Below are 16034 nucleotides of genomic sequence, written 5' to 3' on the forward strand. Positions count from 1 at the left end.
GACCCCCAAATACTTGTAGGAGTAGACCACCTCTACATTGACTCCCTGAATAGTGACCAGGCATAGAGGCTCCCCACAGGTCATGCTGGGTCAACAGAAGCTGTTCCATGTCCAGTATAAAGGGAGCCTGCTGTCTTACCTCAGAAAGTCAGAGTCAGGAGGTAGTGGGTGACACTCAACTGGAGGAGGAAGGAGGAAGACCTGTACTTGTTTGTACAGTTTTTGGGTGGTATTTTATTATTTTGCTAATTAAAGAATCCATTATGTGTACCCATGACTTTATTGGGTATGTTGTTTGGGGCTCAGTGACACGCCAACTGGTTACATTAAACAAAGATTTGCTGTCAGAGTTGAAAAAGGAGCCAGTTTTCACAATATAATTAATCAATGTTCAGAAAGAAAGACGTTAGTTAGTTAACTTCCTGACATTATCTTACCACAGCAGCCGCACGTCTCTCTCACGTAACTCATGATGTCGCAGTCCTGGAAACAAAGAGCAAAGACATTAGCCGGTAAAGCAGTGAATCCGCCACCTCATCATTTAAGATATTTGCCAAGCAGTTAAAGTAACTTACAGTTATACCCGGAGCACCCCGAATTCCAGGAGGGCCCTATAAGAGATAGCAGAGCGTTTTTATCTTTGTTACAATATATTATGTATTGTATTTCAAAAATGTAAGAAAACACTAAAAGTTTCACATAAACATAAAAGTCAGTCCTGCTTTGTGATTGGTTGGATTTATGATTGGACTGTAGCTCAGGATCCCAGATTCATGTGGGCCACCACCTGTGAATCCCAGTTTGTGAGTGGGCTCTAATCCCAGAAATCCGAGCTTTCAGATTTCAAACTTCCAAAGAATTCATGTATTACAGAGGTGCCTGCCAGCTAAAGTACCAGCGAGCAGATCTATGTGAGTCCATGTTTATGAAGGGTCTTTGATCGTGAACGCGACTTGTATGTGGACTGCCATATGGGAACGCAGAGTTAAGAGTGCTGCTGCTTGTAAAAGAGGCGCGAGAGGGAGTTTGTACCAAAGGGTCCACGCTTGTGACAGAACTGCTATACACGGCCCAAAGATTATGAGTGGGCCAAGAGAGGGCTTGTTAGTAATTTACTGCTCTGGAACTTGGATGCATGAGGCCTGCTAACTATGAATAACAGTTAGTAGGTGAGCTACCACACTGGAAGTCATTGATCGTGGTGACCTTCTACCAGACTTAAGAGTGAACAATTACCAGTGAATTCTGGTTTATCATTGGGTGTCTACCAGAGAACCAGGTTGCAAACTGGGAACCCAATTTTATCAGAGCTACTACTTTGAATCTATGCCTGAAAGTGGGCCAAAGCTAAAGAATCCAGGCTTGTAGTGTAGCAGCTTAGGGGAAATCCAAGTTGTTGAGCTGGCCACACATGAATGTGAGTTTACTGCCTAAGAGGGCTGCAACCTGAAACTCTGACTTGTAAGGTTTATGAGGTGTGACATCTGGAAATTCAGATAAGTGACTTCGCTGGTTCCCTGGAACTCAGGCATTCGAGAGGCCTGATGGTTTGAAAACCAAACTCATGTGGAGATGACTACTTAGTTAAGATCTGCTCCTTGCGGTGTAACTTATTAGTAGTTTACTACTTGAATGTGAGGCTAATGAGAAAGTGATCTGCATCCCACAAAACTAGTGTTTGGAACGGATTGCTTCCCTTTCATGCACAAATAATCAAATCCACCATTGGTAAATATTACCAAATGTTCTTAAATTTATTAACAACTTAAATTATCCACCTTCATAAAAGTACATTTGTCTGTATGTGTGTCTGTGTATCTGTGTGTCCATCCTGGGCTATATGCCATTTGGTTTAAGATTCATAAAAGCAGTGGTAATGTTAGTAATGCACCATGTGTTGGATTGAAAAATGAAGTGCATTTTATTACTACATGCAGTATAAAATACTTTCTGGAAACATTAATGCTGAATATGCTGAGGCTTACATTGATTACTTAGAATAGATTTTAATCCATCTTAGACGGGTAGCACAGCTACTAATATCATAAAATATATTAGGATGTGGGATCATCTTGGAGGTTTAGCTCTCCAGCTTATAAATGCTAATCACTCTTTATATGCCGCATCTTCTAAAGTCACAGTATTACCATTCTGAAACTATGAAGTGCCATCTTAGACCTAAGGGGTCAATGAGGCCTACCCGTATGCCTGGACTGCCTCTTGGTCCCCTCTCTCCTGGAACACCTTCTGGGCCCGGATGTCCCTAGATGTTTACAACAAAACAATGAAACATTTTTTAATGTTAACATCAATTTTTTTTAACTTAAAATAGATTAAAGCTTATTCTGCCTATTTCACATTGTCATTTTATTTCTTTCAGATTACACCAAAGATTTTTGCTCTTCTCATTTCTGGTGGTCACAAGGCTACATATGAAGATAACCAGCTGAACATAGTTTATTCAACAACATCCTTAAATGCCTTCCATGTGCTTTCCCAGTTGCAGATCTTGAAAACGCTTGTCATTTATGACTTGTGTGATTTATCAGCCATCAAAAATGCCTTTCTTAATCTTTGCCTCAGTTAACTGTGGAAACATCTGTCCTAAATATCAAAATCCTTCACATTCCTTGTTCATTGCTTTCATGAAACTCTCTTCTTTAGTCCATGTGCCCCACTTTTCTGCTGTCATGTTTCAGGCTGGGGTTCAAAGTGGTACTTTTTGTTTGTATTGTCTCATTTTAGGCCATTTATTTGTATTTATGTTTCTTTTATTTATTACTACCAAAATACCCGCACTTCACAGCGGCGAAGTACTGCTTTAAAATTTTTATTAGGAAGAAAAGTAAACCTTTTTAAACTGAGGGAAAATATACCAATAATTATTTGTTAAGGATCTCATTGTATACCACATTGTCAGTTCGGCCCTCCGGTTGTAATATGACCAAGCTGTGCGCTGAGCTTACTGTTGAGCATGCAAGGTATAGTTGGCCATGTGAAAAGCAATCTTGCCTCAAATCAATGCCAACCTTTTGTAGGGTCTGTCCCTGAGACTTATTAATTGTCATTGCGAAGCAGAGCCTTACTGGAAATTGGAGGCGTTTGAATTGAAATGGGTTTTATCGATAACTTCGCATCCAGCTTTTGAGAGTTTAAACATTCATAAACATCAAAGTGTCCACTACTCAAATCGTCACCTGTGAATCTAAGATGTTTAAGAGGCATTGGCGGTTGTCCAAAGGTGTAAAATATTTGGCCATTTCGGTACACTTGAAAGCGACAACCGAACAATTCAGCGGCAGCCATCAACTCACATGCAGAACCATAGGTGAAGGGCCTAAGCATTTCACTCTTCTAGTGCTCCTGTGTAGTATAATTATCTCCTGTACTGTCATCTGTCCACACCTTGAACCTGTCCCAGTCATTCAATACATAAGACACAATGTTCCTCCGGATATCAAGAGTGAGCCTGATATGGCCGTGCAATATGTAAAAAAAAGAAAGGAAAAGGCAGGCGCCATCTCCGGGCATGGAAACCACTCAGTAAGTGACAGTTCTTTGATCGATGGTGATCACCTCGATAGACATGTTAATGGGTGTACGGTTGGAACGATAAAGGAAATGGGTACCTGAACAATGTAAACTAAGTCTAAAATACCTACACAATAACTATAATCATAATAAACGAACAACAAAACAGCAGAGAAGCCGCTGCAGTTATCAGCAGGGAGACGTGAATACTGTGGCGAAGCAAGGAAGGGAATGAAGAGACCGGAGAGACGGATGGCCTTATAGAGGCAGGCAGCCAACTACGTGGGAGGCGTGGGGATGGGAGGCATGACGCCACCTCACACGGCGACCGAGCTGCAGGCTATGGACGTATATATGTATGTAAGTAGGATTCAGTTAGCGTTGGGAACCTGCGTACCAAATTTCTTGAAGATGGGCCCATAATTAACAAAGACCATTGGAAAGTTCAATATGGCGGCCAACAGTGGCGTCACATCACCGAAATAAGTATGTACTTCGGTTTCGGTTAGAGCAGGCAAGCTGCCGACCAAATTTCGTGAAGATGGGGCCATGAATAGGAAAGTTTAACATGGCGGACGTTGTCAACCGCTATGACCGTTATGTGTAGAATTTCAAAATGAAACCTGCTTAACTTATGTAAGTAAGCTGTAAGGAATGAGCCTGCCATCCAGCCTTCTACCTACATGGGAAGTTGGAGAATTAGTGATGAGTCAGTCAGTGAGGGCTTTGCCTTTTATTAGTACAGATGTACATTTTTCTATGTGTCTATTTGTAACAGAAAAAGACCCTGAATATGTCCCATGTGTTTTGTGGGTGGTTCCCTAAGGGGTGGGGCCACCTGCAAGTCACACACAGGAATGGTTTATGGGCGGGCCTTCCATTAATCCTGGCAGTTCATCTCGAAGACACTAAGGAGTGGAGTGTCTCACATTTTCTGGGCTTTGTGCTATCGCTTTTTTGTGTTTTCTGGATTTTTTGAACTTGTGCTCTGTTTTTTGATAGATAGATAGATAGATACTCTATTAATCCCAAGGGGAAAATCACCTTTGGATTCTGTATTGGGACTTTGTCAGGCTGTGGTGGGCTGGCGCCCTGCCCGGAGTTTGTTCCTGCCTTGCCTCCTGTGTTGGCTGGAATTGGCTCCAGCAGACCCCCGTGACCCTTTGTTAGGACATAGCGTGTTGGACAATGACTGACTGACTGACTGTGCTCATAGGAGCTTCATGTATTGCTCAGCACTTTGATAAAACAAACTTTTTACTTTTATAAAGATTTTCAAGCCCCTTTGCGCCTAGTCAGGTTTTGATGGTATTTGCCCTCCCCCCCCCCCCCCCAGAGGGCAACCTTTGAAGTGCTTTTGGGACTCCCGAATCACGACATCTGGTGCCTGAAACCCAATGCTTATGGGCTGACCAGTTCTTTTTAATGTAATGAGAGTCTTTAGCATGGCTAAATAAAACACTAGGACTTGATAAATCTGAGCTTCATTCCTGGTAGCAGTGCCACTACTCTTAGGTCACCACTGATGACCCAGTTGTAGTTGTTGTACTGTATATGTATACTTATTACATGAGAGGAAATCACAAAAATAGGCGATGATGGAAATAAAATGGTAGATGATTGTGAAATTTAAAGGTGGATTTTTTGATTAGCAGGTGTCACGATTACCCTCCAGGCTTATCTGAGGTGTGTACTACCACCCCAGGTTGAGAGGGGGTGCTGGCATCAACCTTCTCCTCTTCTGTTTCCTCTGCAGCACTCCCAGTGAGGACAATTGACTCTGCCCCTTCCAGTCCCACACCTATAAATCCAGCAGCCACCACAAGGAGGTATTTCTTTTTGAACAGAACATACCACGGGATGGAGCTCCTTATCTGTAGGAGCAAAGAAAGCAAAATACCTAGCCTGATGATATTTCTTTTCATCTTGGACTTTTCTGTTATCTTTACTCCCTTAGTGGACATTTTTCCTTTATTTTCCATTGTTGGATTAAACGGAGATGACCGGTTGGCTCCCAAATATTTATACTTGGGTCTTGGAGTCCTTGCACTCGACCACACAGGCCAAAATCCTTAAGATAAACACAAAAGTGTTCAGGAAGCAAAGTCTTCATTTTCCAGTGCAGTATTTTGACAGACGATGACTTTCAGATTTATGCTGAACCCTAACTTGATTCCAGGAGGTATGATAATGATTGTGGATTGGATTGTGAATGGATTCGGGTTCCTTCAGTTTTTAAAGATGTGTTCTTGTTGCTTCTTTCATCAATCCACAGAGGAGGTTAGTCACTATGTGAGATTTTTTGCCCAATAATATCCAGGCTTGTGAAGCCACTTATTGACTGGTTCTTCCACATTAGCTGCTCATGACTCATGGGGAACTCTTAATGGATGACCTGCTGTAGTCTACTGTGGACGTCTAAGATAAAGACGGATGATTCCATTATATTTCCCCCTTTTTTTTGCTCATTATTGGTGATGTTGATGATGATGCCTCTTTTCATTACAGTTATATTATTAGTTCCTGAGGCTTTTTTCTTTCGGTGATGGCTGCTCAGTTTTTCCTGTAACTCTGCTGTAAAGCTACGGAGGACTTTTATTTCAGCCATGATGTCTTCAAATGTCAACCTCCAGCTGTGGGTCCAATCATAACGTAATGGTGAATAAGGGTGTAAGATGACATGTCTTTACTTCTACAAGCCAGTAACACTCGGAGTCTCTAGTAGTGCTCTAGAGTTTGGATTACTGTAATTATTTTTATTCACCTCAAATGCTGTTATGCACCCTACAGATCCCCCCTTCCACTGACCGCTTCTCCTTTGCTCCCTTTGGGTCCTGGTGTTCCTTTCTCTCCAAAATGACCCCTGGGACCCTGCAAAAAATGTAAATATTAATGACATTTTAATCAACATAGGTTGCCTTAGATTTATTTCTTTTCTTTCAAACACCAGCTCAATGGTGTTAGGTGGTATTTGCATGTTCTCCGTGTGTCCACATGGGCTCTTTCCTAGATATCTATTTTATTCTTACATCCAAAAGACTTGCATGTTTTGATGGACTGAATGATCTCCTCTCATGTTTTTTACCATATATACTTGCGTATGAGTTGGGTCTTGAAACCTGAAAAATCGTTCATAAAATCAGACCCTGACTTGTACGCCCTTTCAAAAATACGACCCTTATTATTTTTTTGTTTTACATCTTCTTGCCTCCTCCAATCTCGCACTAGTTTCTCAGACACATCAAATTTTGTTGCAGCAGTGCAGTTACCAATTCTCCTTTCAATGACTTTTAATTTAAAACCAGCTTCATATCTTCTCTTATGCTGCTACGATAAAGGTGTATGAGGGTGTTAGATACAAAAAACACAAATCAGTGCAAGCGTCGCTTCGGAATAGTTCGGGTATTACTGTGTGGTCACATAGGCACAATACATAGAAAATAAAGGCTGTGTGCTCCGTGGTTACTCTCTCTGGTGGGTGTTAGCATATCATAGTCTCTTGGACCAAAAGCGTGAGGTTTATACGACCGACATTATAAAATACCGGAAATTATACGGTAAATTATACACAGGGAACTTAAACGTGAGTATGTACGGTAAATGTTCTTATGTTATAACATGGCAATTTGTGACCTTCAACTGGCCCAGTAGACGTTAATACGGCAGTGTGAATGAGTGTGAACGCCCTGCATGTTGTATTCTTAGTCTCCTTGTGCCATAAGATGCTTTCAGTGATTACCAGATATAAAGGTGACTACAGCTGCCATTAACAAGCTTGGCTACATCATCATATGGACTTTGTAAGTCTAGGAACAAAAACAACAAAATTATTAAAGTACCTGCAGTCCTTGAAATCCAGGATCTCCTCGATCTCCCTGGTATATTAAAAATGCACATTATAAATATACTTCTACCGGAAAGGTCTACAGTAACATCTTAAGATTTAATATATTTTGATTTTAACAATCCCAAATCAGCAAGGCATGCAGAACTGCATCCTATTCAAACCAGAGCAGATCTGAATTAATATTTTTATAAAGCGTTCTTTGTTTCTGCTTATACAACTACTGATTACAAATGGCAGTAGCACAGTTTGACTCCCTTACCTGTATTCCTCTTGTACCTGCGTAGCTGTAGCCATCTTTGCCTTTATCACCCTTTACAAAGAAAGTTAAGTGAGGAGAAGTGTTCATAACATAGACCTGAGAAGTCAAAAACTGAGTAGTTCTTCGATTTGCCTTAATTCACTACAGGTAAAATTAATGAATTAAAAAAAATTCTTTACACAATTTTTATATTTATATAATAAGCTATCCAAAAAAGTTTTGTTAATTAAATAAAAAGGTAAGTGATGATATTACTGATCTTTTAAATTTTATGCTTCTCTCTTTAAAAATCAGAGTATTAAGTCAATAAGCACCTTGAGCATGGGAAAGGTGCTATATAAAGAAAATGTATAATAATAATAATAATAATAATAATAATTAAAATTCAGATGTGAGCATCAGTAGGCTTTGCACCCTAGGAACCAAGTTACCCGAACTATTCTCTAACATTTCAATAATTATTTACTGCTCTGATGCTGATCTCTCTGATCATAAAATACAATAGTAATTGATGAGAAAAATTCATAATTAATTGCAGAATTACGGTATTTGAGGGTTCCCCTAGAAGTGCCTCTTTCTCTTGCACTATTTGTCTCAAAAACTAATCAGCATATCGTCATCCCATAACAGACTCAAGTTTCCAGTTTGGTATTTTTCCATCCAGCTGTTTTAGCTCTAGTAACTGTGACACACAGACAGACACGCACACATCATCGATATATCGATATTTTCAGTATCGGAGGACCCTAAAACATCGAGATCTGTCGAAAACTGGAGATCGAAATTTTTGACGAATCTAAAGCTTTCGCTCCTCCTCCTAGACGATAGGTTATGGTGGGGGAGGGCGCAAAGCAATAAAATCATAATAATTGTTCTGCCCCACATGCTGTTAACTGTTACTGTTATTTGTTGAGCTGTGCTCCCCCTTTGTCTCGTCATTTATTAACACCCCTATCAGTCGCATCCCACACTCACAGTGGTGTTATAAATGTCCATGAAGCTCATGTAAAACACGTAGGCCCCATAATGAACATTTAAATACAATGCACCCCTCGTGCTTCATGTAGGCACCCCTTTATCTCTTGTTTTAGTCACGTCCAAAGAATATCTTTAAGGCACATAAACCCCTGAGTCTGGTTAGTTGTGGTACACAGCAATCTGAATCTCTGCCTACGCACATCTCTTGTCACAATCCGACCCTGGAAATCACTCACCTTGTAAGTGTCTTATATCTTAAAGCTTTATTGTTTAATGTACACTGTCTGCTATGTACTGCTTTGTAAACCATTACTTCTTATTTATTGTCTTTGATTGTACACCTGTAAATATCTTTATGTTTCATTTGTAAATATTTCAGTTTACAATGAGGTATGTCCAGTAAAAGTCTTCACGAAAGCTCACCCTTGTCGTTTTTATGTAGATGTGCCAAGTTGTTTGAGCTCTCTGCAGCCGCACTGTACAAATGGCACGGAGTGGGTATAATAATCTTAAATAATACTCTACCGTGACTGTCTGTTTGTCTGTCCAAGATTTTAAATCACCAGTAGCTTGCAAACCGTTTGAACTATCGACCTGAAATTTGGTACACATACACTACGTGGCGCCTACTATCCGCTTTCAGGGTGATGATTAACCTCCAAGGTTATTCCTCTTTTTATTTTATTGTAGAATCAACTCTCGGCAGTGGCCAGCAGGGCGGCCATGTGGCGCATTTGTACGGGCGCCGTTCTTATCCCTTTGCCGTCACTTCCCCTACCTCTGCATATCTTAAATCATTCTTGAGGAAGATTGAAGACTTAAGTGCCAGCTTAAGTGAAAAATTAAGGAAAATGTACTAAGTTATTGCAACACAGACACTGACTTAATCAGTTTTAACGCAGAAAAGATGCCGACGACAGAAGAGAAGAAGCGGCCCGCTAGGGTGGAGAAAAGAAGAGCTGCTCAGGAAGCAGCAAGTGCATCAACCTCTGAGCAAACGAATGGTAAACGTACAGAGAAAGAGTACGAAAACTAGGAATGCTCAAGTCAAGTGTATTCACTGTACCTTATCATGCAGTGCGCCATTACTGGTAATAATAATAATAAAAATAATAATCTTCTTCTTCTTTTGGCTGCTCCTGTTAGGGGTTGCCACAGTGGATCATCTTCTTCCATATCTTCCTGTCCTCGTCATCCTGTTCTTTAACACCCATCACCTGCATGTCCTCTCTCACCACATCCATGAACCTTCTTTTAGGCCTTCCTCTTTTCCTCTTCCCTGGCAGCTCTATCCTTAGAAAACTTCACCCAATATACTCAGCATCTCTCCTCTGCACATGTCCAAACCAACGCAATCTCGCCTCTCTGACTTTGTCTAACAACCATTCCACCTGAGCTGACCCTCTAATGTCCTCATTTCTAATCCTGTCCATCCTCGTCACACCAAACGCAAATCTTAGCATCTTTAACTCTGCTACCTCTAGCTCTGTCTCCTGCTTTCTGGTCAGTGCCACCGTCTCCAACCCATATAACATAGCTGGTCTCACTACCGTCCTGTAGACCTTCCCTTTCACTCTTGCTGATACCCGTCTGTCACAAATCACTCCTGAGACTCTTCTCCACCCACTCCACCCTTCCTGCACTCTCTTCTTCACCTCTCTTCCACAATCCCCATTACTCTGTACTGTTGATCCCAAGTATTTAAACTCATCCACCTTCGCCAACTCTACTCCCTGCATCCTCACCATTCCTCTGACCTCCCTCTCATTTACAGACTGGTATTATGTCTTGGTGGTCCTACTGACCTTCATTCCTCTCCTCTCATATCTCCACCTCTCCGGGATCTCCTCAACATGCTCCCTACTCTCTCTACAGATCACAATGTCATCAGCAAACATCACAGTCCACGGGGACTCCTGTCTAATCTCATCTGTCAACCTGTCCATCACCAAAGAATAACAATAATAATAATAATAATATATTCTTAAAGAAGCTTATATTACAGACAGCATTATATAGAAACTATTTTAAATGGATTGATTAGATTAGATAAAATGTATTAATCCCAAGGGGAAATTCATTGATTCATTTAATAAATTGCAAAATACACACTCATTTTCCAACATAAAACGTTAACTAAGATGGTGATGCAGCCCAGAAACTCTGTATTCACCACTTTTGCATGTTAAAAGACTGCATGCCAAAACACAGAGTACAATATGTCTGAAGTAAAAAGGAGAAACTTAAAACCTGCACCTTAGCTCCTTGTGGGCCAATATCACCTCGAGGTCCCGCATTTCCTGTATCTCCTGGTGAGCCCTAGAAGGTCAGGAATGCAAAAATAGATATCAGTCTTATTAGGGTTTACAAATGTTGAGAAATATATAAATCTGTACTCATTCTGCTGTTTACGAATTATTAAAAATGTTGCGTTCACTTGAAATCGGATTTATATGTAAACTGCACAGTTGTACTTCTGAATGCCAGTCTATTGATGGCATGGTTGGATTGTTTACTGTTGTTGTTTTACTGCTTCAGAGATGCAGTTTGATTCCTGACTCAGCCACTGCAGATGTGGAATTTTCATGTTCTCCCTGTGTCTGCCTAAAAACGTCTTTCAGTTTTCTAATATATTCTCAAATCATGAAGACTTGCATATTGGGTAAATTGACAGTCCAAAAACTGGACTATCATGACTTAGTCTGAGGCAGCCCTGCAATAAGATGGCGGTTTGTTTTGAGTTGGTTCCTACTTTGAGTCCAATGCTAATTTTTTGTCACCCTGTGTTGGAAAACGGCTGTTAAAAAAATAAATAGATGGTGTCACGCGTGTGCATCAGTGGATCTCTTCACAGGCTTCATCGAGGTATGTGACAGCCCACCAGGGTGAGAAGGGGCGCATTGTCTTCTCCTCCTCTCCCACGTAATACATAATTATAGACACCTAGTGTTCTTTATACAGTATATTTATAAAAGAAAATCCCGGAATGGAAAGCAAATGCAAGGCTACAATACGTGATAATCTCGAAAGACATTTTAAAGACCTGCGAGACCAAGGAGAATTGCCATGGTGCGTCTCGCAGGGACCATAAGCATGAGACTTGGTGGCAAGAGATTGTCCCAGGGCCGTAGCAAAAAGGACAGCGGCTGTACAGGCTTTAAAAAGATCGAAGGGCAGTGCGACAGCAGCTACCCCAACCGAACGTGAGCAGCGTTATACATCCTGCAAGAAAGAATTCAACTACGCCCGGGGCCAGAAATAAAAGACAGGTATTGCTTTTACAACGTCACGCGAGACCAGGCAGTGAGCCATCATTTAAAACAAGTCAACAGACCTCTAAGCTAGCAGTTGTTGGATTGCTTTTGGCAGGCAAGCATCAGGTGCTCAGAGCTCTTAAAACAACGACATGTGACAGACAGAAGAGGCAGCTAGCAAGCAGCAGAAAGACAGCAAATGATCCAAAGGCATATCCTTAGCGTACGTTCAGCCGCAAAACACCCTTCACAACACGAGCAGTATTATACGTCTGGGAAGAAAGAGATGTAACCATGCGCAGGGCAGGAAATAAAGAAATAAGTATTGTTTTTACAAAAGTTTTTAAAGTAGAAGTGAAAATAATGCATATGTAATAATTCACAAGAAAATAACAATCTCTTTAAATTATAGATTGCCTGCCTAAGGTAAAGTCATCCCTGATGAATGGGGATGTGGGAATGAGGGGTCCTTTCATCGGATTAGTGCTATTTCAGATGTGGAATGGCAAAATGGGGGAGGCAGCTTGATGAATGAGGTCTCCAGGAATTAAAACAAATCCAAATCATATTATGTGATATCATCTAATGTGAAATGCTACTCCGTACTTCTAGAATTTTTATTTTTATACTGTATTCAGGATTTATTCTGTTCTATGTATTGTATTGACCCTTTTCTTTTTGACACCCACTGCACGCCCAACCTACCTGGAAAGCGGTCTCTCTTTGAACTGCCTTCCATTTTTTCCCTAAAAGGGTTTTTTTTGGTAGTTTTTTCTGGTCTTCTTAGAGGGTCAAGGCTGGGGGGCTGTCAAGAGGGAGGGTCTGTTAAAGCCCATTGCAGCACTTGTGTGATTTTAAGCTATACAAAAAATAAATTGTATTGTATATCCGGTAAACCAAACACAGGGGTTGGTGAGCGAAGCGAGCAGGGGGCGGAGCCCCCTAGTATATATATATATATTATATATACTATATACTGTCAAATAATGCAAAGAGTATGCAACACATTTTTCGCCCTAATTCTGGGCTAATCAGGCATACACACTCACTGCATCCCCTCTCAGGGAACCGAATGTGTGTGTGTGTGTGTGTTTTTGTGCACACTAAAGCAGCTTAAGGATTATTGTGAGTGTCAAAGAATGACTGGGAGATGAATATCAAAGAGCAGAATGAGAGACTGGGCAGAGGGAAATGATGTGAAACCGGTAGGATCAAAATCACAGAGACAGCAACATTTATTAAAGGGTAAAACAAAAGTGTAATTTGAAAACCAAGAATTATTCAGAACCAAAGTGAAACCTAGCAATAATCTCTTTGAATCAAACTAACTGCCACTTTAACAAAGTTTACACCCAGGGATACAGAATCTGCAGATAGCCTCCATATTTAAACTTAAAGGGATTCTGATGTCACCAACCTAGATGATCACGATCACATGAAGGTGGTGACCAAGATCAAACCAGAAGCCATAGAAAATAGTGGCATCCAAATTAAGTGTTGTGGTAAAATACAAATGCAAGATAAAGAAATTGAGTACAGTCCAAAATATTGAAAAACGTACAAAATAAAAATGGAAATGGAACTACACGTGAAAAACCCAGGTGGGGAAAAAACAACATTAAAACCATTAAATAGAAATTGAATAGAAAAAACATTAAAATGGATTGACTGGAACAAAAAAATTTAAAAAGTACATACATTCACCACAACATTATATACCATTTTACAGATTTAGAAGCACATACTCGTAAAATATATATGGCATAAATAAGCAATATATTATAAGATAGATAGATAGATAGATAGATAGATAGATAGATAGATAGATAGATAGATAGATAGATAGATAGATAGATTTTAATTTTAGAATAGTTGGCAGGATAGATAGATAGATAGATAGATAGATAGATAGATAGATAGATAGATAGATAGATAGATAGATAGATTTTAATTTTAGAATAGTTGGCAGGATAGATAGATAGATAGATAGATAGATAGATAGATAGATAGATAGATAGATAGATAGATAGATAGATAGATAGATAGATAGATAGATAGATAGATAGATAGATAGACTTTAATTTTACAATAGTTGGCAGGATAGATAGATAGATAGATAGATAGATAGATAGATAGATAGATAGATAGATAGATAGATAGATAGATAGATAGATAGATAGATAGATAGATAGATAGATAGATAGATAGACTTTAATTTTACAATAGTTGGCAGGATAGATAGATAGATAGATAGATAGATAGATAGATAGATAGATAGATAGATAGATAGATAGATAGATAGATAGATATGTAAGGCACTATATAATAGATAGATAGAGTGAGTGAGCCAGGGGCCTAATTATTTATAAAGTTCAGTGTATATCACGTAGGAATTCTGCAGTTTAATGAACTGTTTTCGATGATACCTACTGAAGTTCCAGCATTTCCAGTCTCACCAGGAGTACCCCTAGCACCTTGGAATCCCGGTGCACCCTAAAATGGTAACAATGGTATATTTTTATGATGGATTATGAGGAGACATAGGAAATCAAAGTTTTGTTTTTATTTGTCTGCATGGCCTACCAGCACACTACTGGTAAAAAAAAAAATCACCCTTCATTAAACAAGACATCTTCAAGTGCTTGTTAGAAGCAATTAAGCACCTAAAATACAAAATGTGTCAAACCACAGGCAATGTATGAATTATCACAGGCAAGATATGCATAATCAGTCAGGGAACAACACAAACTTAGGCTCTGTTCACACTACTATATTATTGCTTAAAAACAGAAACTACCACTCCACACCACTTAACACCACTCCAAAGATTTTGTTACTACAAATGTTTGTGACACGCCATCTGTTGGAATGGCAGACATAGCAACTGGATGGACACAGAGATACACAGACACACAGAAGCTTGTTTTTCTATTAAGGCAGGTTTTTATTTGTGACTGCTGCCTCTTTCATTCATTTAAAATGACATTCACAAAAAATGAAGTGTAAAAGATTGCAATGAAATATATCATGGCAATGGGAAAGTAGAATCATTAATATTTTTCTTTAGCTTTTTTTTAAATGATCTTTACATCCATGAATACTCTGTAGCTCTTAATATACTTTATTTAAATGGAATTTACCTTGGGAAACCATTTATGAATTCTGCACCCTGCTTAATCCTGAATTGCTTCTTATAAACTCCGATCTGACAGGTCTTACAGGACGCGTCTCCCTCGCCTATTTCTGCTATGAACTCTGCGAGGAATACCTGACCTAATATCTTGTTCATAGTGCACAGCCGGTAGAGCATCTGAATCCATACTCACATTGACGCCCTTCTCGCCAGTGCTGCCTGGTGCGCCTCGAGGGCCTTCAGCTCCAAGTGCTCCCTAAAAATTCAATGGAAATTATAAATAAGATCAGAAATGGCAGTTTAGTTTATACTAAATAACACAGGTAATTACATTTCTCTAGTTGCCTTGTGTAGTTTGTAATGATAGCCATCTTAAGTCAAGTATTTGTATAGCACATTTAAAGACAACAGAAGTTGACCCAAAGTGCTTTCCACTTAAAAAGAATTAAATAACAAATACAACATACATAGCAGAAATACATAAATAAAATCACAAAGTAGAATATAAAATATATAAATAAAATAACCTGAAAGAATACATACAAGAAACAAGAAAATAAAAATGAAAATAAATTAAAATTAAACCAAATTAAATTAAACTAAAATTAAAATTAAACTAAATTTCATGTTTCCATGCAGAATGGACATAACATTTCTGGACTCAGTGGTGATCAATGCTGGATAACAGCAAACAAAACCAAAAAACTTCCATGAAACAAATCACCCATTGGTCAAGAGTTGTGTCTTCAATTCAAAAGGCTACTGTATAATGTAAATGTAGATAAGCAGCTTCCTGCATGTTGGACTTCTTTCATTTTCTGGAGTTGCTTATTTAACAACTAGCCACAGTTCCGATTGAAGACAGGTAACAGAATAATTTTTAAATATTTTTGCCCTACGTGTACCTTCAGCGCCTCTCCTCTGTATTTGCACATGTAAACGTCAGTTTGCCCTTTCTTGATTGTGTTCCTGTAAAGCCTGCTTCTCTGACTCTGTCATTATTTTCGAGGTGCTTTTCTCTCCTTCTGTCCA

At 39.4% G+C, this 16034-nt stretch overlaps 1 protein-coding gene across 1 annotated transcript in view; it reads right to left on the minus strand.

The window, feature by feature from the left end:
- LOC114663476 (collagen alpha-2(VI) chain-like) overlaps positions 1-16034 on the minus strand; it is a 64738-nt gene that overhangs the window by 12033 nt on the left and 36671 nt on the right. Inside the window, exons 17-25 of the mRNA XM_028817225.2 lie at positions 15196-15258; positions 14300-14362; positions 10872-10934; positions 7638-7688; positions 7371-7406; positions 6340-6402; positions 2201-2263; positions 576-611; positions 438-483 (exon numbers count right to left, since the gene is read on the minus strand). Coding sequence (XP_028673058.1) covers positions 438-483; positions 576-611; positions 2201-2263; positions 6340-6402; positions 7371-7406; positions 7638-7688; positions 10872-10934; positions 14300-14362; positions 15196-15258 — 484 coding nt within the window. The remainder of the gene's footprint in view (positions 1-437; positions 484-575; positions 612-2200; positions 2264-6339; positions 6403-7370; positions 7407-7637; positions 7689-10871; positions 10935-14299; positions 14363-15195; positions 15259-16034) is intronic.

The sequence above is a fragment of the Erpetoichthys calabaricus genome, chromosome 13, assembly GCF_900747795.2.
Source record: "Erpetoichthys calabaricus chromosome 13, fErpCal1.3, whole genome shotgun sequence".
NCBI classification, from domain to species: domain Eukaryota; kingdom Metazoa; phylum Chordata; class Cladistia; order Polypteriformes; family Polypteridae; genus Erpetoichthys; species Erpetoichthys calabaricus.